This window comes from Prionailurus viverrinus, chromosome F2, assembly GCF_022837055.1.
Source record: "Prionailurus viverrinus isolate Anna chromosome F2, UM_Priviv_1.0, whole genome shotgun sequence".
Classification (NCBI taxonomy): Eukaryota; Metazoa; Chordata; class Mammalia; order Carnivora; family Felidae; genus Prionailurus; species Prionailurus viverrinus.
Genome location: NC_062578.1, coordinates 46,488,591 through 46,514,972, shown reverse-complemented (window position 1 = coordinate 46,514,972; position 26,382 = coordinate 46,488,591). Strand labels below are relative to the sequence as shown.

At 40.8% G+C, this 26,382-nt stretch overlaps 1 protein-coding gene across 4 annotated transcripts in view; it reads right to left on the bottom strand.

The window, feature by feature from the left end:
- Nucleotides 1-676: 676 nt before the first annotated feature.
- The window catches only part of SPAG1 (sperm associated antigen 1), a 71,899-nt gene continuing 46,193 nt past the window's right edge, over nucleotides 677-26,382 (bottom strand). For 3 of the 4 annotated variants that reach the window (XM_047842245.1, XM_047842247.1, XM_047842248.1), the window contains 8 exons: nucleotides 21,838-21,990; nucleotides 17,276-17,442; nucleotides 13,765-13,897; nucleotides 11,757-11,883; nucleotides 4,237-4,350; nucleotides 3,101-3,256; nucleotides 1,754-2,125; nucleotides 677-1,651 (listed from right to left, as the gene is read on the bottom strand). In XM_047842245.1, coding sequence (XP_047698201.1) covers nucleotides 1,520-1,651; nucleotides 1,754-2,125; nucleotides 3,101-3,256; nucleotides 4,237-4,350; nucleotides 11,757-11,883; nucleotides 13,765-13,897; nucleotides 17,276-17,442; nucleotides 21,838-21,990 — 1,354 coding nt within the window. In that variant the 3' untranslated portion in view covers nucleotides 677-1,519. The remainder of the gene's footprint in view (nucleotides 1,652-1,753; nucleotides 2,126-3,100; nucleotides 3,257-4,236; nucleotides 4,351-11,756; nucleotides 11,884-13,764; nucleotides 13,898-17,275; nucleotides 17,443-21,837; nucleotides 21,991-26,382) is intronic. The other variant, XM_047842249.1, reaches the window with a different exon arrangement.

The following is a 26,382-nucleotide window of genomic DNA, read 5'->3' as shown; positions in this document are numbered from 1 at the left end:
CACGCACGGGGATCCAGCACATAGTGAGAGGTGGCGTGAATTTAACTCAGGGCTTTGGGGAGGCTTGTGGACCCAGTGGGGCAATCTGGTGGGGAGGTCTTTGAGTGGGATACTCCCAGAGGCATATGGGCAGACTTCCTGCTGAAGTCTTGAGGAACTGCATTCTTTTAATGCTCTTTGATATTCCTGTCTACAGTTCCTTCACCTTGTCTTCCCTCCCCTCAGTCATGAAGTTCCCACTTCAGTACCCTGGCTGTCACTGGACAGAAACGGGTTTCTCCAGCCATGACCCACACAACTGGCACCGCTGGGCACTCACAGCTTTCCACCTCCTCTGAAGGAGAGGTGACCACTGCCACACAGCCCCGTGCAGCTAGGTGCTGGGTACGTAACTGTCAACAAAAGAGTTTCCTTTTTATGTCTCTACTGTAAAGTTTACTAACATTAAAAAAGGAGAATCAGCTTTTCATTAATGAACAAAGAGTTAAAAAGAAAAATGTCAGTTTGAAAGATACCATTTACCCCCAATGATTTTTTAAAATTCTATTAATTCCAAAAGATTAAAGAATATGCAAATAATGAAAGTGATACTCACCTGTGATACTCACTTCTCAAGAAAGAATGCTCCAGAAAAAGAACTTGATAAAAACTATAGCAATAAATGACAGTACATTGATAGAGACCTGAATGTTTTATTGTAAGAAATACCTTTACTTTGACCCAGTTAACAAAGGAGATTTTAGTAAGACTTCACTTTTCCGTTGAGGGAATATATGGGGGGGGGGGCGGGAAAAAAGGGTGAAGACAACATCTAAACGTTGGGGAAAATGTGGAGGGGACAATGCAGGCTTAGTCTGCTTTTATACAGTTGTTTGGGAAACCGCACTTTAAAATCTAGTAAAAAGTAGTAAGTAGTAGAAATTTTTGCCAATTTTTGTTCTTTAATTAGGCAATGTTTCCACGTGAGAAAAGAAGTTCTCTTATAGCTCTAAGTTAATAATTTATTTAATAATCATTTCATATTGTAAGATTTAAGTGTTACATTTTACCTTAGCGGATTGTAATCCAGAAGTAGTATAAAATAGTATTTATATATATATCATAGCAGGAAATAAAGGTGATATAATAATCACTGTTAATGATTTTCACTTTTAAAGAAATACACTTCTATCAAACTTAAGAGGAATCCTTTATGGCCCAAAGGAATGGAACTCAAATTTTTAACGAGTTATTAAAAGAAAATTTAGAATAGAAATTAAAATGTACTTGAACAAGTTCCAAATATACTTATTAAATATAAAGATGTTAGCTCTGGTACGTAGGAAAATATTTACAACTAATAAAAGCATATCGTAGAATATACATGTTCTCTATATAAAAATACATAAAATATTTTACAGTCCAAACCAAAGGATCTTTTCGAAACCAGGTTTTATCCATGCAATGCTATTACAATACCATCCCATTAGCACTACTGGAACTCATACATGCATGGAAGAAATCTAACAATAGCCTTCATTTAAAGCTCATACTTCCTTCTTAGGGCCTGTACATCTTCTAAAGTATAATGTTTGTTTGGTGTGTCTGAGAGGTCATCAAAGAGCTGTTCAATTTGCTCCTTTTGGCCCTTGCTAATTAGTGTCAACATCATCTGGAAGAAGGAGAAAAACTGTATTAGCTTCATTTAAAAATGAACATTTTAAAGTTACAGATACCCTAAAACAAAAATCAGTATCTATGTTTCACCACTTACCTTGAACCTTTCTGCTTTACTTAGATAGAAAAGATGCTGATACACCAAAGAAGGATCTTTCCCAATAAGATTATTTTTCAGAGACTGAATGAGGAGGAGGAATGTATCCCCTTCAAGTTTGTTACTCAACAACACTGGCAAATCTTTCGGTTCAGTGACGGCTAAAAGGTGTGCACAGGCCTCTTTATCATTCCTCGTGCTGATGGCATTTATAACCTGACCAAATTCATAGGCATTGGTAGGCCTGGTGATCGGGAGTGTTTCACAGTATGCTGGTGGCCCATTGGTTGTGTCCTCCTTCCTGGTGGCAAAGCAGTCATTGGACACCTCCTCAGAGGTCCTTTCAGGCTCTTCTTCATGGCCTTCGTTCACCTTCATGAGGAAAAAAAAATTATACTGTGACACAACAGCCACTGCACAAATTATTAAAATGGGAAAGAACTGAAAAACACTGGTAGACTCTATTTTAGTCAAATTCTAAGTGAAAAAAGTGTATACTTTATAATGAATAGGAAAACCTACTCTTTTTAGGAAGTGTTAAGTATCCATTCATGAAAGTATGTTTTTAAGTTTAAAAAATTTTTGACACTGAAAATATGATCATGAGGTTTAGTTTTCTAAGAAAGAAGACCTATAACAACTTTACCTCTTTTTCGTGACAAATATTTCCTCACATTTAACAGAGACATGAACTTAAAATATTTTTTCTTCCCTCCTTGGAAAATACTTCTAGTTTCTCTCACATATTCGCCTCTTACTCTTAGCGGAAATGTATGATAAATGGGATATGATGTTAGCATCCACAAGGACACAGGAATTCATGAGCTGACATTCTTCACGGATGCCAAACGAAAAAGCTAGAGCGCAAGACACGGAGTTTGATTCTGGGATACTCCAAAATCTCCAATTAGGCCAGTCTTGTTTCAGAGTGCTAAAAAGGTCTCAATCAATCAAAAAAATCCCTATGGGGTATGGCTGGCAGGGCCACTGACACTGAATGAGTCCTGTCAGGATTCTCCAGGTGTACCCTGAAGCAAATAGGCTTCCAGAGCAATCTGGAGCAGAAACAATGCAAACTATAGGCCAGGTGGGGGTGGCTGGGGGAGAGAAAGGAGAAACCTCAAGAATGCAGACTCCCAGTACCCTCGATGGACACAAGCTGGGATCTACAGTGGCTAATTACAGCAAAGGAAAGTTTTGTCTTTATAACTGGTTAAAATGCCTTTACTGGACATCCAAGTAAAAAGAAAATAATTTTTTTTTTTTTTTGTAGAACTCAGAGAAATAGGATTTTAGCATCTACGAAATCCCCAAAGAGTACTTTCAAAGTTAATCAAATATAAATACCTCTTGAATTTCAATTTTCCTTCTCTCTTTTTCTTTGTTGAATGAAGCATTATCCTTAAGGAGTCTGGTTACCTCTTCCAGTTCCATCTTTGCCTCAATAATACTTGAATCCAGCAGAAGAACTTTATTGAGATCGTTTAAGCTTTTCTGATAATCCTGAAAGTAGAAAGGCAGAGAAAATAATTTTTATGACAAAAGAAGAGGCACAGATTAACCCAAGCAGGAGTGAGACTGAGGGGCGGAGTGGCACAGAATGTGTGCGGTGGGCTCCCTGTAGTGCCCAGATTACAAAGTCAGGCCCACAAAGTAGTCTCGGACTGAAATATTAAAACCCATAAAAGCGAGCACAGAATCTGGAGTTCTTAGACTCCAGTTCACTTGTGTATCACAACCATCAGTCCTGGATGTACAGGAGGCGTTTGCTGTCTGCGAAATGAACGAACAGCCTCATGTTAGTACCTACCTAAAAAACTGGAACAGGGCGCCTGGGTGGCTGTGGGTTAAGCGTCCGAATCTCGATTTTGGCTCAGGTCACAATCTCACGGTTCATGAGTCTGAGCCCAAGTCAGGCTCTGTGCTGACAGTGTGGACCCTGTTTGGGATTCAGTCTCTCTGCCTCTGTCTTTCCCGCCCCCACCAAAATAAACTTAAAAAAAAAAAAAAAAAGAAAGAACAAAATCCTACTTATTTAACCTCTTGAGTTTCAGTTTTCTCATCTTTAAGGATAACAAAACTTTCCTACTCGAGTTTTCACAAAGCTGTACCAAGCATAAATGAAGTAGTAATACGAGCGGTTTGAACTTTCATAAAGGGTGATACAAATGTCAGCTGTCACGTCGTATCCTGTACCATAAAAAAACCCTTCAAAGTTGTATACTGTTCAAATAGGCTAGCGTCGACATTTATTCTTCCATCGAGTCAGACAATACGCTGGGAGAGGTTGAGGGCAAAGAAAAGGCATCTAAACGCACAGCAGAATGTGGTAGCTGAGACAGAGGCCACAAAACCAGTCTGATGTGACAGGCCATATTCTAGAATTACAGACTACACCAATGTTCTGATTAAGCCAAAGTTAATTCTGTGAGGAGGCAAAGAATTGCAATGATGTATAACCTCCCTAAGTATTCATGACCTACCAATAACGGCCTGCTCTGGAGGCTGGGGCACGGGAAGCTAAGCTTGTGGTTACGTGACGTTCCTGGGGGACCAGCTGTGATGCCACATCCCTTCTCCCTCTGTCCAGCAGGACACTGCAGCAAAAGTGATTTGTTTAAACAGATAAACTTAAATCTGCTCAATTTCATTAAAAAAGGTAAATTGTTTACAAACGATAGTACATTATAAACTATTAGGAACAAATCACATACCATTGTGTCACAACAGTACAGCTGGAACTAGCTACAGAAAACCCAAATGACACCGTATTTCCATCCTAAGTGTTCATGCTAGGAACCATACCGAAAGGCAAGCAAGTGGGGCAGCAGGGCAAGCTGAGGTAGTTCCTGCTAACTCTGACCATTCTCAGCATTTTGAAAGTATTAGTCTACTCTCACAGCAGCCCTGTACATACTAATTTCTGTCCCCATTTAAAAGGTCAGGGAACTGAGGCACAGAGAGAGATAATTCTTGGGATGATCGAGGCAGCAATGACCAGAAAGTGAACGGGAATACAGTTGTGGAATCCTAGCGAGAAGCCTGAAAACAGATTTGTGAGCTACAGCCTTGGAAATGAAAGTCCACCAGTCACGGAGTCAGTATGTATGGTTTTTCAACCCATTCGAGAAAAATCTATGCATAAAGAGCAATCTGTCTGGTTGAAGGAGACCTAAGAAAATAGGAAATACACTTCGATAAGAGTTAAAACAGAGGCGAGCAAATGTAAAGAGAAAAAGAGCCAGAAAAGTGGAGACACTGGAAGACAAGGGCCCGCGGGCCAGATCCCAAAAATGGTCACGCAGCCTGGCCCTGGCCCTTATGGAAGTTTGTGTCTTATGAAGGGAAACAATATAAAAAAGTAAACAAATAAGTATGGACTATCACTAATGCAAGTAAGAAAACCAAGGTTTCCGATGATACTAACGAGGAGGAAGGAGTCTTTGTTTTAATTTTTTTTTTAACGTTTATTTATTTTTGAGACAGAGAGAAATAGAGCATGAACAGGGGAGGGGCAGAGAGAGACGGAGACACAGAATCTGAAACAGGCTCCAGGCTCTGAGCTGTCAGCACAGAGCCCAACGCAGGGCTCGAACTCACAGACTGTGAGATCATGACCTGAGCCGAAGTCGGACCTTCAACTGACCGAGCCACCCAGGCGCCCCAAAGGAGTCGTCTTTTGACACAGTTGTCAGAGAACACAGGACCTGAAGACAAACAGCCACGCGGGACCTGAACACAAACAGCCACGCGGGAGGGAAGAGCAGAGCATACACGAAGAGAAAAGTATGGCTCTGGCAAAAAAGAAGACGTTCAAAGTTACTAATTATACCATTAGGCCTTAAAAAAAAAAGTATAATCACATGTGCTTGTGATAATATATATATTAATAGATGCACTTAAACTGTAATAAGAGTTATGTTACTTTTTGATATTTTTGGCCTTCTAGCATACCCAATTAATTGGCTGCAAATTCCTTAATGCAAGCACAATGTCTTATTTACCACTCCGCTCCCACAGTCTAGCACGTACGTAAGTGGCACTCGATTAAAGAAAGAAATTCTAAGACAAATACCATATGATTTCATTCACATGTGGAATTCGAACAAATGAACACGGGGTGGGGTAGGAGGCAAACCAAGGAAGACTCTTAACTCTGGAGAACAAACTGATGGTCGCCAGTGGGGAGGTGGAGGGGGGTATAGGTGAACTGGGTGTTGGGGATCAAGGATCTAGGCGCTTACTGTGATGAGCGCCAGGTGTTACACTAAGCGCTGTATCACTAAATTCTACACCTGAAACTAGTATTGCGTTGTATGTGAACTGAAATTTAAACAAAAACTTGGGGAAAAAGGAATTCTAAGTGAAAGCCCCGTGATTTTTAAAACTGGCGTGTGTGTGCGCGTGCTACTAACTACAGGCAGGGCACCTGCTTCTCGTGAGCCTCTGTGCCAGCCCCTCCCAGACACGCCAAGGAAGTGGATCCAGGCATGACTTCTAGTGCGTTTTGTAAGCAGTTGTCGCTTTTGAAGATACTGAAACTAAATTCGCTTGGCACATAACTCAAACTACAGGACATATAAACAAAACTGCAAGGAATCAAACCAGAAAAACAAACTGCCGGCCTCATAATCTAGTGGGTTGGATTACTCAAATTTGGGATCATCTTTCTGCAGAGTACAATTTCTAGAATGCATTCCAAAGGAGTATAAAAAGTCTTTCATTAGGTACACCTCTCACATTGTGTCAGGAAGACAAGTTCCAAGAGTCAGGCAACCAGCATGGAGTAAACCTGCTCTAACAGTCTGGACATGCATACACTCGTGAGTCATCACACACACCTACCCTCACGTACCTGAATTCATCAAGCTCAGAGAAAGCTGAGGGAGTTTTGAAGAAGCCTCTCTTAATTCATGGTGCCACATACCATCTAAGGAATCTATACGTGAGGTTTATAAATGAGCGTGTTGCTAACAAAAAAAGCAGGAGTCGGGTGGGGGGGGCGGTCAGGTCACGTGCGCACCGTGGCACAAACCTGCAGGGAAGGTGGCGCACCCCAGCTCCATGGAGACGGGAGTTCCCGTGCTCAGGACCCTTCTGGACCTGGGCCGACGCACTTCTTTACCCGGCTGTTCATCTGCATCCTTTATAACAAACTGGGAGGGGCGACAGGGAGGGCAGGCAGCTGCGTGGCTCCAATGGTCTGGAGGTCACAGCACAGCCTCCGTGTGGCAACCTCAGTGCATGTGCGATGCAGAAAGTCCTGACTCCTCAGGGCGCAACGAGCACAGCTCATATGCTGCACTGTAGAAAAACATGACCGCCCTCTCCCAACAAAACCCAGGTTTTACAGAATATATTTTTAGTATTTCCCCGTCAGTGATGGGCAGGAACTAAAAGAATTACCTCAAACTCAGTAACGTCAAACCTAACTATCCCCCTCCCTACTCAAGCCTCTCCCTCCTCCTGAATACCCTCCATTATTGCACTGCACCACTCAGCTACCCAAGCCAGTAACCCTGGAGGTACCACCTTTGTTCCTTCCTCTGTCCATCTGCTCAGTAGGTCCTGTCGACTTTACCTTCAAACAACCTTCAGTTAATCTCTCTGTTACGGGCTGTGTTCCCCTCCTAAAAATTCCTATGCTGAAGTCTTAACCCATAGCACTTTAGAATGTACACTTCAGAATGTAATTTGGAGACAGGTTTTCATTTTTTAGAGAGCGAGCAAGCGAGTGTAAGCGGGGGAGGGGCAGAGGGGGGAGAGAGAGAATCCTAAGCAGGCTTCACGCTGTCAGTGCAGAGCATGACGTAGGGCTCAATCCCATGACCCCGGGAACCATGACCTGAGCTGAAATCGAGAGTTGTACGCTCAACCGACTGAGCCACCCAGGCACCCCTGGGGATAGGTTCTTTAAAGAAGTAATCAAGTTAACGTGAGATCATTAGGGTGGGTCCTATCCAATATGACTGGTGTCCTTAAAAAAAGAGGAAAGTGGAAGACAGACATATACAGACAGAAGACAACGTGAAGATACAGGGAAAAGACAGCCAACCGCAAGCCCAGGAGAGGGGCTAGAACACATCCTTCCTTCACAGCCCTCAGAAGGAGCCATCCCTGCTGACGCCTTAACCTCAAGATTAAGAACCGTAAGAACTCTAACAAAATACAGTTCTGTTGTTTAACCCGTGATGTGGGTACTTTGTTATGGCAGCCCTGGCAAACTAATAGGCCTTCTCTCTTCCCTCTGCCATTACCTTCCTTCAGGCAGCTGACCTGGTAGCTTCTAACCAATCTCCCTACCCCGTGCTGGGTCCCCAGTGATCCACCTTCCACACTGCTGGCAAATCTGACCCATTGTGCCCTCCTTGACCACATAGCCTTTAGGGGTTCCCACCACCTTCAGGATCAAGCCTAGTCACCACAGCATGACCCCCGGGCCTTTCATGATCTGACCATCTCTCTCCATCCCCACTCCTACTCACAGCTGGTCTCTTTCTGTACCAATTCATGAACAAGTTCATAACATGTGGGTGGGGAAATATCATAGCAGCTATATTAATAGCCCCAAACTAGAAACAGCTGAATGTAACTAACTGGTGAATATGTTAAAAAAAAAAGTTGTGGTATAATCAGTAATAAAAATTAGCAATAAAAAAGAACAATTCCTGGGGCGCCTGGGTGGCTCAGTCGTTTGGGCATCAGACTTTGGCTCAGGTCATGATCTCAAGGTTCATGAGTTCGATCCCCACATCGGCTCTGTGCTGGTGGCTCGGAGTCTAGACCCTGCGTCAGATTCTGTGTCTCCCTCTCTCTCTGCTCCTCCCCCACTCACGCTCTGTCTCGCTCTCTCTCAAAAATAAATAAAAAACATTTTAAAAATTTAAAAAAGAAACAATTCCTAATATTCACATAGTACAGATTAACTCTCAGATGCTATGCTGAGCAAAAAAAAAAAAAAAAAAAAAAAAAAAAAAGCCAAACAGTAAATTCTATAGGACTATGTTTATATTACTGTCAAAAAGAAGCAAAACTAATCTACAGTGATAGAAACTAGATGGATGGCTGCCTGGGAGTGGGGGCAGAATAAGGGAAATAAAGAAAAATGGGCATAGGGAATTTCCTAGAGAGATGAAAGTAATATTTACCTTGACTGGAGTGATGGCTACATGAGAATTTACATTATTCAAAAGTCAATGACCAAATTAAGAAAACAATTCTACTTATAATTGCATCAAAAAGAATAAAATACCTAGGAATAAATTTAACCAAGAAGGTGAAAGCTTTGCACATTGAAAGCTATAACACGCTGATGAACCAAACTGAAGAAGACAGAAATAAATGGCAAGACTTTCCATGCTCATGGATGAGAAAAAATAATACCTTTAAAATGTTTACCCTACCCAAAGCAATCTATAGATTCAATGCAATCCCTATTCAAAATTCCAATGGCATTTTCCACAGAAATAGAATAAACAATCCTAAAACTCACTATATGAACCACATAACACCCCGAATAGCCAAAGCAATCTTGAAAAGGAACAAAAAGCTGGAAGCATCACACTTCCTGATTTTAAACATTACAGAGGTGCCTGCGTGGCTCAGTTGGTTAAGCATCCAACTTCGGCTCAGGTCATGATCTCGCAGTTCAGGAGTTTGAGCTCCACATCGGGCTCTGTGGTGACAGTTCAGAGCCTGGAGCATGGTTTGGATTCTGTGTCTCCCTCTCTCTCTGCTCTTCCCCTGCTCATGCTCTGTCTCTGTCTCTCTCTCTCAAAAATAAATTTTAAAAATGAAAAAATAAAACTACATTACAAAACTACAGTAATTAAAATAGTATGGTATTGGCATAAAAACAGACACAGAGATGAATAAGACAGAACAGAGAGCTCAGAAATAAAAAGCCATGCATAAATGGTCAACTAATTTATGACAAAGGGGCCAAGAATTCTCACTAGGGAAAGGACAGTCTTCAATAAATGCTGTTGAGAAAACTGAACCACTGTCTTTACACTACATACAAATATCAACAAAAAAAAGATGGACCAAACTTGAACATAAGACTTGAAACCATAAACTTCTAGAAGAAAACATAGGTGGTAAGCTCCTTGATGCTGGTCTTGGGTTTTGGATTTGATGCCAAAAGCAAAGGTAACAAAAGCAACAATAAACAAGTGGACTACATCAAGCTTCTGCACGGTGAAGGAAACCATCAACAAAATGGAAACCACCAAGTGGGAGAAAATATCTGCAAATCCTGTATCTAATAAGCAGTTATCCAAAGTACACAAACAATTCACAGAACTCAATATCGAAAAAATAATCTGATTAAAAAATGAGCAGAGGAACTAAACAGACATTTTTCCAAAGAAGACATACAGATGGCCAACAGGTATATGAAAAAATGCTCCACATCACTAACCAGCAGGGAGATAGAAATCAAACGCACAATGAGGTATCACTCTTGTCAGAACAGCAATCACCCAAAAGATAAGAGATAACAAGTGCTGGTGAGGATGTGGAGAAAAGGAAACCCTCGTGCGCTGTGGGTGGGAATGGAAACTGATATAGCCATTATAGAAAACAGTATGGAGGCTCCTCAAGAAACTAAAATAAGACTACCATATGATCCAGCAATTCCACCTCTAGGTATTTATCTGAAGGAAATGAAAACATGAAATCTGCAAGACCTCTGCACTCCTGTGTTAACGGCAGCAATATTTACAACAGCCAGGACATGGAAACAACCTAAGTGTCCATCAATGAATGAACAGATAGAAAAAATGTGGTCTATTTACAGTCGTACAAAAGAAGGAAATCCTACCATTTGCAACAACATGGATGGATCCTGAGGGCATATGCTAAAAGTGAGGTAAGACAGAGAAAGGCAATTACCTTATGACTGCACTTGTACGTGAAATTTAGAAAACAAGACCAAAAACAGAACTGAATTTACAGACACAACAAACTGGTGGTTGTCAGAGGCAAGACAAGGGCTGGGGAGTAGGTGAAATGGGTCAAAAGGCACAAACTTCCAGTTAAGAAAGAAAGAACTCATTGGATATAATGCACAGCATGGTGATACAATTAATAATATTGTATTGCATATTTGAAAGTTGCTACAAGCATAGATCTTGAAAGTTCTCATCACAAGAAAAAAAATTTCAACTATGTGTGCTGATGGGCTGCTAACTAGACTTACTGGTGATCATTGTGCAAATCAAATCATTAGGCTGTATACCTGAAACTAATACAATGTTAGTTGTCAGTTGTATCTCAATTTAAAAAAACCTCTAAAGAGAAAAAAATTAAAAGATGTGAAAGCTTACAATGTGTGAATTTCATTGTATTAGACCCTAATCAAGTTGATTTTTAAGAAATAACAATTTCAAGAAATGCCATAGCCCGGTATGTTCTGACTTTTCTTTGTGACATTACTTTCTACAAATATGTACATTCATTCAAGTTTTCCATGCAGAAGAATCAGCCTAAAGAAAAGTGTAATTATACAATACTTTCTTTGCAAATAATGGTGTGGTTTTCTTAGAGAAGAATGCCACTCTAAAGCAGCCAGTTTAAGGCCCAAATCACCAATCTCTGATGTCTCTACCAACTTTTACTTGGTGAACCAAGCTTCCGTTCTGATGCCTTCCTCCCACCTCACAGACACCTCAATCCTTTGGTGGAGGAATCCAGTGGTTGCCTTCAGTGATTCAGTAACAAACCTTCCTGTTCCATAAAATGGATCTATCATTAACTAACAAAAGTCCTCGGAAAATCCGGAAATAAAATAATAATTTTTGAGCTGGAAGCAATCTTAGAAAATATCTAGCTCCACATTAAAGGTAGGGGAAATCTGAGGCCTATTCTAAGCTTTCAGGATTGGTTAGCATAGAACCAGGATTAAATCCCAGGATAATCTCACTCCCAAGATTCATGTTCATAAAAACCACATATTGTTTTCAGAGCTGAAATTTACTTATTAAAATGAAGATTTCCTCACCTTGAGTCCTTTATGAGCCAGAGCTCGTCTGTAGCACGCTTTTACATTCCTGTTATCTATCTCAAGTGCCCGATCACAATCCTGCTTTGCCTCTTCAAATTGGCACAGCTTCAAGTAACACAGAGCTCTGGTAGAATGTAATTATGAAAGCAAATACGTATTATGAAATGCAAAGACAACACTATAAATTTAGATAGTTAATAACAATCAGAACATAGCTCAATAAGTCTGTTGGCTGTCTCATTGAAGCCTAACATTTTACTCTAATTATGGCATTTTCTTGCAATATACCTAATTATGGCACTGGGGATACAACTGCAAACAAGTACAGCTCAGGCCCCTCAAGAAGGCTATAGTCTAAGTGGAAGAGACAATTAAAATAAGCAAACATAATAAAATCTGAACAGGATGCTCTGGGAACACACAGCTGAGAATCTTACCAGATCTGGTGAGGCTGAGGCAAAGGCAAGAGTAATCAGGGAAGACTTCCCAGAAGTTACATTTAAGTTGAAGCCCAGAGTGGGAGATGAGAATTGTCCAGTGTGAAGGCACTGGGCTGAGAGTTAAGATGCAGGAGGGGAGAGGGTGGCCAATGGCCCAGCAACGGCAGAGTCTCACAGTGAAAGACAGAGAGCAAGGTACTCTTGATGAACTAAGCGCCATATGGCTGGCTGGATGCAGGGATGAGGTAGAAGGGCGGTCAGGCCAGATGGGGAAGAGCAAGGAGCCTGAGCTTTATCCTGAGCTTCCAGCAAGTCCACCAATGGGTTCTCAAATAGGGACTAACATGTTCACCATGTTTTAGGAAGATTAGTCGTGCTGCAATTCAGAGAATGAGACGAGAGGGAACAAGTCTGTGCTGTGGAGGGGGTAGCAGACATCTCGGAGGAGACAGTGGTGATGGGACATGGGTGAAGGGGAGGGCGGAGAGAAAGGCTCCCCCAAGAGGAATTTAGAAGTAGGACATCCGAGCTTGCAGACACACTAGGAGAGGGAGACATCGGTCAGGAAGGCAGAGAGGAGCGGAGTGCTTAGGTCTGGAGCCCACACAGAGATTTGGGGGGGACACAACTGAAAGGTAACGGAACTGAAGGGAGGATGCAATGGCTCAGAGAGTATGCAGAGTGAAAAAGGGACCTACACCTTCAGAACCGCGAGAACGGCTGGGAAAGAAAGGCCCATAGAGGAAGAAAAGAGCCAGGCAAGTGAGTGTCTGCACTGATGCCAAGAGGAGAGGCGGTTTCCAGGGAAAACTGAGTGGCCATTAATGCCCAGAACCGCAGAGGCTGAACAGAAGAAGAGTAGAAAACTACCTGTTGGAGTTAATGACAAAATTTTTAGCAAAATGGTTGCCAATAGAGGAAAACATGTACAAAAACAAAGCAGTGAGAAGTTAAATTAAAAAGAATTCATCTGAAATAGCTAGGAAATCTTGTGCTGGGAGTCCCTGCTCTTTAGGAACTACGCCTTCTTCCTCATCACCCCAGACTCTACTTACTCCTAAAATTCCCCAATCACCAGATTTCTAGAGCGATCTTTTACCATTATGTGGTATAGATGGCCTCTAAACAGCTTTCCAGAACAATCTGCCTATTCTTGCTATGCACTGAAGGATGCTGGTCCCCTCTCTTAGGACTTCAAGAGAAAAAGGACACTTAAGAACTAGTTTGAAAGGGAAGTGACTCCTGCTCCTACACGGAGGATGATGTGCAGACCTGACTAAGCCACAGTGGGTCCAAACGGCCAAGACGGGACAGTGCAGCAACGTCAGGGCGGCGAGGACGGCCTGCGGAACCTGTGTCGCAGACCAACCAGACGCCCAGCCCGCCTCATGCTTTCCATCTCTCTGGAACTTCTATGGCCCCATCTCTTTAAAGAATACTCACCTAGGACAATATGCTATATAAATTCTCAAAATGATGGGAAAAAAATTCGGCAATTAATTTGTCTGTATATTTTAATAAAAAAAAATGAACGTAAGAAATACATAAAGTTACAAAGAACTTGCCTGTTTGTATAAATGGCACATTCCTTGTTGTTAATCTTTAAGCATTCAATGTATTTACTAAGGGCATCTTTATAGTTTTTGTCCTTTACACATTGATTTCCTTCTTCTTTAAGGGTTTTAAACATTTTTTCATCTATGGGACACCCCCCAAGGGGAAAAAAAAAAAAAAAGAGGAAGGATTCATATAAGCACCTCTACAAAATCTTCAGTACATCTGTAAGTAGATATTCTATTGCAAATTAACCTGACCACACATACCATGCAGAGCTGAAGTCTACATGGAACAAAACTTGGTATACAAATTAAAAAGACAAATTGGCTGTAAATAAAAATTACACAATTATTACAATATTTTTTCAAATTAGAAAATAAAATATAAGTAATTATATTATTTTATCCATATTGGTATGTCCTCTGCTGAAGATACAAACATCTACAGTGTTTGGTGGGAAAACTATTTCATGAAAAATGAACAAACAAACCTGTTCATGCCTGAGGCAGACATCTGGCCCCACATTTCCTTGGAAAATCACACCTCCTCCACCCTCTGTCCTGTAGTTTAGGTAAAGCAAACCGTACCCTAGCCCTACCATTTGGAGTAATCTTTATTTTTTTACTAATCAGCACATATTATTTCTTTAGCCACAATAATCTAATTGGTCAGGGATGGGCCTATGAGAGCCAATAAGATACACTTAAGATTTCTGTGGCAGCTTCTGAAAATTCTTGGCTCTTTCCAGTGGAAAATGAGGAGGAAAGGAGGAGCTATTCTGCCATCCGATGATACAAGGGGAGAGAGTCTGTGTCTAAAAATGGGCTGAAAAGAGCAAGAGAGAGGTCAAGATAGAGAGCTAAATAAGAATCTCCGAATCCTGAATCCAACCATCCCTGCAGCTACATTACTTGCGGACTTTTCCATGGTACGAGCCAGTAAATAACCTTTATTGCTTAAGCCATAAAGGGTTGGGTTTTCTGTTATCTTCAAAGAGAGAGTCCCAACTATTACCATTACCTGTTATCATGCAGTGATCATGGCTGACTCTCTGTTTAGGATCCATTTCCCCTTCCTAAGAGTGCCTTGATATTCATTCAGCTATCACCCCTCTCCTATTAACCCCAGGTGTTCAGGGGAAGCTGACTCCACTGATCAAGAACTCAGGCCTAAGCCAATCCAGGCATGGCATTCCTTCATCATAGGGACTGGCTCAGGAATGGACACATGACCCATTAGAGTAACTACCATTAGATTCTGGGCCAAGAAAGGAACAGGATAAAAAAGCTAGGGTTTTAGGTGTAACATATTTTCTCATTGTTAAATTAATGCCACCCAAAGCAATGGCGTCTCTCTCCCTTTAGACATTCTTAAGTGCACACATGAAGCCTAAAACTGCTGCAGTTCTATTATTTTCCATCAGAACTTGAGCCCTGATGAGCTGTGCCTCGTTTTAGGGCCTGCCTGAGCCCTTTCAGTTCCATGAGCCAAAACCATTCCTTACAACCTGTCAATAGATTTTCTGTTACTTGCAATCAAAGTTTTTTAACACACATAAAGTATGAATATCTAAAGTTTTAAATCTGTGTAAATTACCCAATGGAGTCACCTGATATAAAAATCCATAAATTAAAATTTAAAATATCTTTAAATTTTATAATCTAAAAATCTTAATACACTGAACTTGTAACATAAACTTGGAATATTAACAATAATCTTATTTGTCCCCTGCACAATGGCATGAAGTAGTAACTTCTCATCTTTTACTTTAAATCACAGAATATTAAAAAAAATTTTTTTTAAGTTTATTTATTTATTTAGAGAGAGACAGAATGAGCAGGGAAGGGCCAGAGAAAAAGGAAGGAGAGAATCCCAAGCAGGCTCTGCACCATCAGCACAGAGCCCGACACAGGGCCTGAACTGCTGAAACCTGAGATCACGACCTGAGCCAAAACCGAGAGTCAGACGCTCACCCGACTGAGCCACCCAGGCATCCCAATCACAGAGTATTTCTAATGTGTCATGTTTCAAAAGATTTCATACAATGGGGCCAATGACACTCCCCATAAATGTAGTATATATAAGCCCTAAAACATAAACAGAGTATTACTCTGTTTTAGGGCTTATATAACTTGCTGAAAAACTTTCCTTAAGCTTTTCCTCCCCCAGTGTTTTTAAACCTTCGGTATCTATTATAATAATCACATAAAAATGAACAGAAAGAAATGATTATACTTGTGCTTATAATTAGCTATCCCATATCTACGGTACAGTTAGTATATTCACTCTGTTAACAAACAGCTACCCTTTACTGACCCTGACCAAATGCTTTGTGCGAGGCTCTAATGGCAAACTCTAGAAAACCAGAGAGCCCCATGATTTTCCAAGGACTGCTAAATAATCATAAAGCCCTGGGGCACCTGGGTGGCTCAGCCAGTTAGGCTTCCGACTCTTGATTTTGGCTCAGGTCACAATCTCACCCCAAGTCTGCTTGGGATTCTCTCTCTCCCTCTTTCTCTGCCCCTCCCCTGCTGGCACACGTGCGCACGCTCTTTCTCCCTCTCTCTCAAAATAAATAAATAAGCATTTCAATAAATAAATAATCTTAAAGCCTCAGCAGATGTTCCCTGCATCTTCTTTCTAGTCAATGAAGAGGGTGAGGGTCTAAGAGAAGCCACTGGAACATCATGACTCAGGAATCTCAGGGTGTCTGCAAGATGAGGCTCAAGGAGATATACATAGATTTCCTAAGCAGGCAGGAGAAATGGGGCCTCAATGGCTTTACGCAGAAAGCAAGAGTGAAGTCAACACTTATTAAACACTGTACAACGTGATGAGGTAGGTACTAAGGGAATGCAGATATGTTAACAACTATGATATAAGGCAGAAGAAAATACCTGCTACATATTTACATTGTAGGATTTTACTTTATTATTTCAAACACACCAATCTTATTATTTTAGCCCTGCCACATATAGGCATAGTAGTAAACTAATGCTATTTCTTTTTCTTATTAATAATTATGCTAGGGGCGCCTGGGTGGCGCAGTCGGTTAAGTGTCCGACTTCAGCCAGGTCACGATCTTGCGGTCCGTGAGTTCGAGCCCCGCGTCGGGCTCTGGGCTGATGGCTCAGAGCCTGGAGCCTGCTTCCGATTCTGTGTCTCCCTCTCTCTCTCTCTGCCCCTCCCCCGTTCATGCTCTGTCTCTCTCTGTCCCAAAAATAAATAAACGTTGAAAAAAAAAAATTTAATAATTATGCTAACTTAACCTTTATTATTTTGTATGCACATCTCCATTTATTCCTAAGAACTCCATGAGATAGTTACATTTCCTCCTTTCATACACACTAGGACACTGGATGCATGAAACAACTTAAGACTAGTTAGAGGGAGAACAGGGTCTTAACTTAAACCTGGGTCTGATGCCTGAGTTCATGTCCTTCTCCTTCTGCTTTACCGAGAAGATATACACACAGCTCAAGACAACCTGCACAAGAAAGGATTGTAGGCCTCCCCTACCTGTGATGCCAGGCTGGGAATGGCTACAGGAGTCTCCCACTTGGTCTGGGGGTGTCTCTGTAGCAGGCTGCCAAGCTCGTAAATGCGTGGAAGTGGGCACAGCAGGAATGGGTGACAGCTTCTCCCGCCAGCTTGGTCCATCCAGATTCATTAAAATTCTTGTTATCCTAAAAAGAAAATGAATTTTCTTGATTAACCATGCCATTTGTTTTTTATATCCATGAAGCTCAAATCAAGAGTAAGATTTACAAACATTGCATTTGTGTACTTCCCTGTAGAAAACAGTCTTAAGCTGTCTGCTGTCCACAGACCTTTAAATGGCCTTTAGAAGGACTTTTAAAAGTTGCCAAAAACTATGTTAACTTTAGATCCTTTTTGTAGAAGAAAAAAGTGAAGGCCTTTCTAACTGGTTCAAAAAATATTTTTAATGTATATGCAATAAAACTGTATTTTTTTGAAAAAGTGAAAAATAAAAGCAAAATTTAGAAGGCCTAAAAGAAACGTCTTGCATAACATTTAATGTAATTACTAAATTGATAATGTATTACTCTGGAGAATAACCAAAAGCACTTCAGAATTTCTATGCCCAAACCATACACCAAAGACAGGTGTTCAAGACTAGCTGCCAAAAGTGATGAGGACAAGCTGTAACGTGGAATGCTGTTTTTTCTTAAAACATTTCCATATTGCTAAGATACTCTTAACTTGTATTTTTTTTGCCTCTAAAATTATCCATTAACTACGTTTTCAAACACATAATGATGAAGGGACAAGATACTGGAGTCTACTACAAGGGCCCTTGTATTACTGACATTTACTCATGACCATCAAAAGGTTCAGATTAACATCTCCGATTATCACTGTGTCATCATTTTAAACACACAAAATATATTTAGACTTAAAACAAAATTGAATCATGCATTTGAAATGAAACTGGTTCCAAAAGGTATGCCCCGGGGCACTTGGGTGGCTCAGTCGGCTGGGCGTCTGACTTTAGTTCAGGTCATGATCTCACAGTTTGTGAGTTCAAGCCCCGCATCGGGCTCTGTGCTGACACCTAAGAGCCTGGAGCCTGCTTTAGATTCTGTGTGTGTGTGTGTGTGTGTGTGTGTGTGTGACCCTCCCCAGCTCACACTGTCTCTCTCCCTCTCTCTTTAGATTCTGTGTGTGTGTGTGTGTGTGTGTGTGTGTCTGACCCTCCCCAGCTCACACTGTCTCTCTCCCTCTCTCTTTCAAAGATAAACAAACATTTTTAAAAAATTAAAAAAAAAAAGGTGTGCCCCAAGACTGAGAAGGTTTACTGGTAATTAGGAGAATGCATTCAAGTTAGTTAACTCAATAGTACTTTTTGTGCGAATAGTTCTTATTTATCTAGACACAAATACAATGCACATACTTTTTCCCCAGTTTTTTAAACTGAAATTTCAGTTATGCTGAAATTGGTTATGCTAACCAACTCACATATTTTAGTGAAAAAAAATTTTTTTTTGAAAAATAATGTAAAACCACCCACAAATGCAGAAAAAAAAAAAGAAAAGCTTTAGAAAAAAGAATTTTCAAGCAAAACTTGTATTACCAGCAGAGAGGAAGGAAGAAGCAGCTGAAAAGAGATGATGTGTTGCCAGGGAGTAAATAAGTATATGCAGGGAAATTTAACATATAAGATTCCTGGAGAGGAAGAGAGGAATATGGTTAATGGAAGACAGAAACAAAATAAGCAGATGTTTAAACTGGGAAAAAAAAAAAAAAAGCTGTTGTTGCTCACATGGAAAAGCATAAATATGGGATTCATGAAAAGGAACAGTGAAATTTTAAAAATTGATATTTTATAGAAGAAATGCAGCAAAAAAAATCCTCGTCACCTTCTTATAAAACATCAGTAAGAACCAATTAAAAAAAACTTACAAGTCAATCTATATAAAAGGACCTTCATGAGGACATATAAAAAGTATAACACAATCCTCAAAAAGTTTAAACATAGAATTCCCATAGGACCCAGCAATTCCACTCCTGAGTATACACCAAGAGGAACCAAAAACAGGTATATAAACAAAACCCTGTGCACAAAATGTTCAAAGCAGGCTGTTCACAACAGCTCAAAGACGCAAACAACCCAAATGTCCACCATCTGATGAATGAATGAACAAAATGATATATATCCATATGATGGATTATTCAGCTATAAGAAGAAATGAAGCACTCACATATACCACAACAAGAATGAACCCTGAGAACACTGTGTAGGTGAAAGAAGCCAAACACAAAAGGTACCTCCTCTAGGACTCCACTTATAGGGACTACCCAGAATAGGGAAGTCCATAGACAGAAAGCAGATTAGTGGTTTCCAGGGGCTGGGATAAGGGAAAATGAGTGATTGCTTAATGGGAACAGAATTTCCTTTTGGGACGATAAATGTTTTGGAACTAGAGCGAGGTGGTGGTTATACAACATGTGAATGTGCTAAAAGGCCACTCAATCGTATATTTTAAAACAGTTTTCCCTTCTGTGAATTGTACTTCACTTTTAAAAACTATATAGTGCAGCAGGTTCAGAAATGTAATTACAGCCTGTCAGATATAGATTTCTCCCTTCAGACCTTCCAGCCTATCACTGTGAACTGTTATTTCCTAAAATACCTTTCAACAGGCCTTTCCTCTCTGTCAGCTACTTCAGGGGCCTTCCCAACTTTGTTTCACAAGAACCTCTAACCATGAGAGGATTCTATTTTCCCCAACTACCTTGGATATGACCAGACAGAGGAGGACAGGCAAATTCAAAGCAGAGCACAGGAGTGAATTACACTGTTAGGGAATGACTTCATTCAACACATTTTACTGAGGATATTTACTGTATGAGGTACTTCAACTACAGAGATGGATAAAACACAATTCCTAACCTCACAGAACTTCCAGGAGAATGAGAGAAAAATAATTTTACAAAAAGAGAGGGACAGAAAATTTACAAATAATATGGAAGCTGTGTAATAAAAGGCACAGTGTTCTGGGGTCACTGGGAAGAGAGCCTGAAATACATGTATGGTGAGGCAGGAGGTGGGTGTATCTGTGAAAGTCATTTCCTAGAGGAAGCAGACCCTCTCCTGAGAGACAGGAAGGAATTAACTAGACAAAAAAGAAGAAAAGTACCTTCAAGCATATATGTGGCAGTAGATGACACTTTGGCAAGGCAGCTGTGCCACAGGGCAAATGGCTGGAGAGCTCCCACGTGATGCTGCCTGATTTTACAAGATCAAGATCAAAGAGTCTGTGAATGCCCAAGGTTCCAGCTAGCCCCACTCTAGATCCAATAAACAGTATATATCCTTTTTAGACAGGTTCCACGTGACCAGAGAGTGAACGTTCCAGAAGATGGCCATTGGCTCTACATACAGATCTTTCCGACAGTTTTCTCCAAAGTGTGGTGAAATAATGTAGGAAGGTAAGGCATGATTTTATAAAATGAATTAATCCAAAACATGCCACTCTGATTTCCTAAAATTTTGCTCAAGGTCTCCTCATGTCCCATCAGTGCTCTTCAAAGACCACCTCAGGCACTCTCTCTCCAACAACTGAAGTCTACACAAAGGTGGCCTGGCCTGTTAACCCCTACCTTCCTAACCATTTTTCACAGTTGGAGATAACCTGTCTTGTGTTTTTTCATCTAACTATATTCTGGTTTGCTTAAATACAGAGACTATATTATTTTTCCCCATTTTGTCTCTTTAGGTGGTGGGGGGGTGAGGGACATGGTACACTAGACCAACACGGGGCACAGCATAACGCACATGATTATACTTTGGACAAATGGAATCAGAAAATATTATACATAATTAGAAATATTGCCCAACTAGTAATTTTCAAATTTCACCTGAAAGCCATTTGAAGTCTGGAAATTCTTACCTTCCCATGCTCACTCAGGGGGTAAATAGGTCATAAGATAAATTAGATCCAAATTCTTTGCTATTTCACCATTGTAAGTTAATACTCATCCTAGATGAGTGTCTATTTAAAGGGCATATAACCAAATATCTAGCAGGCTCATGAAGACATCCGTTCTCCTGAGGAGAAACAACAGATATGTTTCCACTGACAGATGTGGTGCCAATGAGCATGTGCAAACCCTGTAGGAGAAGAAGATTCAACATGGCAGTTTTCACTACATTTTTGGATCCTGTCCTATCATTAGTACTGATTTACAACATCACTGAAAACACTTCCTAACTCCACAGATATTTATAAATACTGAAATTAAATGCTGTGCACTCAGAACAGCAAAGATCTGTACCCTAAGTTAAAAAAAACCATAATTACTGAACAGTAATAAATGGACCAGGAAACAAATACAAAGGTGTCAGAGGACAACTCAAAATGTACTGCAGGACAGTTAGAAGTTAAGTTATAGAGAAAGAACTGTTTGGTTTTGATGGGAATGAGAGAAGGCGATCATTCATGCAAAGTAAATAATAGAACAGTCTACACTTTGGTAGTTCTTGCAGGTGGGGAAGAGAAGAATGTAGCTCCATTGTAAAACAACTAGACCTCAGTCACTGCTTCGGGTTAGGTTACCTGTTAATACTGTCATTCGCTAGCTGGATTGTGCAGTCCATTTGCAACACCGTTTTATAATCCACATAAGCTTTCTGATACTGCTCTAAAGTTTCATAGGCCATTGCTCGTCGAAGAAGAGGTTTGATGGAGAATGGATGAAGTTCCAGAGCCCTAAAGACAAAAATATTACATGTCACTTGTTCTGAAAATTACTTTTTAACTTATACTAACTGAACGTACACTACGGTACCGGACTCTCAGAAATATTTTGATGTATCTGCCAGTCCATATTGGGGACCTAGGAACATACTAGAAAGGCAAACTCAGAGTAGAAGAGCAATCAAACTTGCATACCTCATTTCAAACAGTTCCAAAGCACTCTGGCATTTACTCTTTCCCCCACTGAGCCTGCGCTCCCTGGCAGCAGGCAATGTGTCTCACCCCCTCCAACGCCCCTCCCTGTGCCCTAACAGAGCCAACCGTAGCACCAGGTACAAAGTAGGCTTTCAAAAGATTCTTGTTACTTACTGATGGATTAAAAGGAAAATTTTTATCTACACCTATGTGTTTAACAAGGCACCTTAGCACAGAACCACAGAAGCTTGCAATACATTTTGAAAATCAGCTCTGAACTTCATACAGTTTATTATGATTTACTTGCTGCCAAAGGGCTTAAAAAATAAACTGGAGGGAATCAAGGAAGTATATGAGAATTCCTTATAAATCATGAATTTTCATCTTGCACTTTTTAGGCTACGAAGTATTTCTAACATCACTAGAACATACAATCAAAACATTGAATTTATGAATGAAAACTATCATACTTAGTTTTAACAAACTTAACTAAAATTGTAAAGTATGGTGTGCACAGATCCTCGGAAGAGCCCACTTTCTATATAACCCATGAGTGAGCATCTGCTGCACCAGACTGTCCACACTGGGGACGGCAGGTCTGCTCTTCTGGTTAACTCTTCTGTTCCATGCAGCTTATAGATCAGCTGCAGGGAAAGCACGAGTGAGGGCTGCTTTACTTTTTCTCCAGCAGTCTTGGGGATCTACTGTCTATTCCTGTCTACAGTGACCTGGCAAAGAGCAAGCTCTGACAGGACATCTACCGTGTGCTGGTCACTGTAGACATTCTCACAAGCCTGCAGGGTAAACAGTCCCACGTTCATTCTGCAGGTGAGGGGATGGAGAGACATGGGGCCATCTGCCCACATGTCAGTTCTTTTGAATTTAAGCTTCAGGAAAGCAAGGACACTGCCTGTCCTAAGCACCACTATATTCCCAGTGTGGAGATCAATGCCTGGGCCAGAGGAAGCACTTCAGCAAACACCTGATTGAACCAATGCTCTTTCTACCACAAAACAGTGCAAAAACACTATAAATAAAGGAACTTCACTGGAGTCATCTGCCACTGGGACTCCTTCACAATTCTCCACGTCATACTCAACTGCACGTGTGGGTGCATTCCCGGGCTGTGTACCATAGAGGCTGTCATTAATTAGCTTCAGTTCTTTAAAAAATAACACATTTTGTTCCACCCAGGTGTTAGGATTATGGGTTATTTTAATGATCTCCTTCGTACTGTACTGGGTTTTAAAATTTTTTTCTGTAACACATACGTATTACTTTTGTAAACAGTAAAAGTTACTTTATTTTATTTAACTTAAAAAAATTTCTTCTAACATTTATTTATTTTTGAGAGAGCACAATCGGGAGAGGGGGCAGAGAGGGAGCCACGGAATCTGAAGCAAGCTCCAGGCTCTGAGGTATCTACACAGAGCCCAACGCAGGGCTCGAACTCACAAACCGTGAGATCATGACTTGAGTCGGATGCTTAACCGACTGAGCCACTCCAAAAGTTATCTTAGAAATTAAGATCAAGTAAAAGCTTTTAAACACTAGAAAACAGATCTCTGAGCATCAGGATCTATCACTAGTACCACTGCCTTAAATCTAGCTTAGTTTCACGCTTCGGGGATATTAATGGCATGAAGAGGGATTGTAAATACGTGTAATACTTACACAACTACCTCATTTCCCCACAACTACCCCATTTCACCACAGACTTCCAATGCCCAAGGTGCTATTTAGCCACTCAAGATGGATTTGAGGTAGGCGTGGAATGTAACACTGCGTGAGATGATGCATTTAACTTTTAGCACTCCCAACCTAGTAAATGCAAGGTTTTTTCTCTTTAACCACAAGCCTGAAAATGAATACGAGCTTATAAATGGAAATTCTGCTAAGAAAAAAAAAAAGGCATTCATTCATAAAAACACAGAGAATTTTTAAACCAGAGCTTACAAAAATTTAACTATTCAAATTAACACTTTTAAGGCCCTACAGAGTCTTCTAATTTGAAGCCTGGCAGAGAGCAGCAGAGGAGCAAAAGCGAAGAATTATCAGGCAACATTCATTTTTATTGAGCCTGTCAAAATACCCTTGATGGAAAGTCACTGAAAGATATTTTGGTATAGTTTAGAGAACCCAAAAAAGTTCTCTGGCAGATGGGAAAAGTGAAGACTTTTTTTTAGGTGATAAAGAATCCTGAGAACAGACGACAAAGGTAATTTCTAGGATAATGGTTTTAAACTTCAGCTTAGGCATCATAACCCTGTTTCATGGCTCACCTGGAAGTCTAAAAGAAACATGGAGATACTGTGGCCAGGAGACGGGCAGGGCCCAGAGCTCCCCGAGCTCTCCCAATACCCCTTATACTCCCAGTAGTGATTCTCCCAGCACACCCCGGGACAAACCTTAGAGCAAGTGCTTCAGAACAGGCCCCAGGAATTCAGACACATAAAATCAAACATTTTCTTCCCAAAATGCATACAAAGGTATAGATCATAGGTCAATCTACGAAAGCTAATTCACAGGATCCCCTCTGCTCCTTATTTTAAAGTTTGCTCCCGTGAGTTTTTCTTTTTCAATGTTTGACTACAGCTACCACTTGCCTTGTAATAAGGGCTCATGGCAGAAAAAACAACTCTCCCAAGAGCAGACGATTAAGTGAAAAACTAAATAGGCTTCCAATGAAATGTATGCAATCTTCTTGAGATGAAAAGAAAATACAGTCCTATTTCTGCTACTAAATGATTCCTAGTTCACACAGATTTAAATACATTGATTTCAACATGTTCGCAAAAGCCAATCATGGTTTCTCTGGCATTAAAACGAGTTTGAGACTCACTGCTCTGGCGTAAAATTATCTCATACCCCTTATGTTGGGACTCATAAACCAGGTATCAAGAAAACACCGAAGTAGGTCGGCCTCTACGGAGGTCAGCACTGACCAGCAGAGCAGGATTCCTTGGCCTACAACACAGCTCTTATCTAAGGACATCTTAAATAAACCACTGCCACTTCCCTCCCCAGAAGGCCATCTCCTGCTCTTCTTCAAGACAAACCTCCATTCTAGCCTCCCTAGACACCATGGCTGGAATCCCATCGTTGACTTCCTCCCAGATCGACACTGAAACACAACAAATTTTATGTCTGCCACCTTAAACCATCTCACTTAAGGATAAAGTGAGTCCATTTGTTTTGCAGTGGCCCTAACTATAGGGGTCTCAAGTTTTTGTTTTTTTACAGTTTAGTTTTTGAGAGACAAAGACACACACACAGCGTCAGTTGGGGAGGAGGGGGACAGAAGCCCAAGCAGGCTCCATGCTGTCAGTGCAGAGCCCAACTCAGGACTTGATGTTCGAACCATGAGATCATGACCTGAGCCGAAAGTCAGACACTTAACTGAGTCACCCAGGCACCCCTAGGGGTCTCAAGTTTTAATTAAAGTCCTGAACTTGCTTACTGCAGGAAGACCTAAGACCAGTCTGAAAGGTATTAGCAACAGACACTTGAGCTACAAGGTTCATAGCTGCAAATCACAATGTGCTTGATATTCCACAAATTCACATGGTCTTGTTGGTTATGGGCAGTGGTGAATGTTTAACAACCAGCTCTCCTCCTAGGGAGAAAACCCCAGATATGTGGGATTTGCCAATTTTCACAGTATTAGTATTCCAAACAAATTGGTAGATTTCAAGCTACCAATTTGACTTCAACCAGCTCACAAAATTCTAAAAATACAACAATTAATTAGTGTGAGCTAGCACAACAGTGGATGGGGTCTACAGTCAGGCCCGAGTGAACATATACAGTATTTACTTTTAAATACATAAAATTGGGAAAAAGAAATCCAAGCCCCTCAACACTTTTTTAAAAAAATTCAGGCACAGATATTGTAAGTTTTTACCCATATCAATATACTGATACTATCAATGAAAAACAATTAACTGTTCATCTTTTTTTTTTTTTTTTTAACACTTATTTATCTTTGAGACAGAGAGAGACAGAGCATGAATGGGGGAGGGTCAGAGAGAGAGAGGGAGACACAGAATCTGAAACAGGCTCCGGGCTCTGAGCTGTCAGCACAGAGCCCGACGAGGGGCTCAAACTCACGGACAGCGAGATCGTGACCTGAGCTGAAGTCGGCCGCCTAACTGCGCCACCCAGGCGCCCCTAAACGGTTCATCTTCTTGGAAGGTTATCCACATAAAT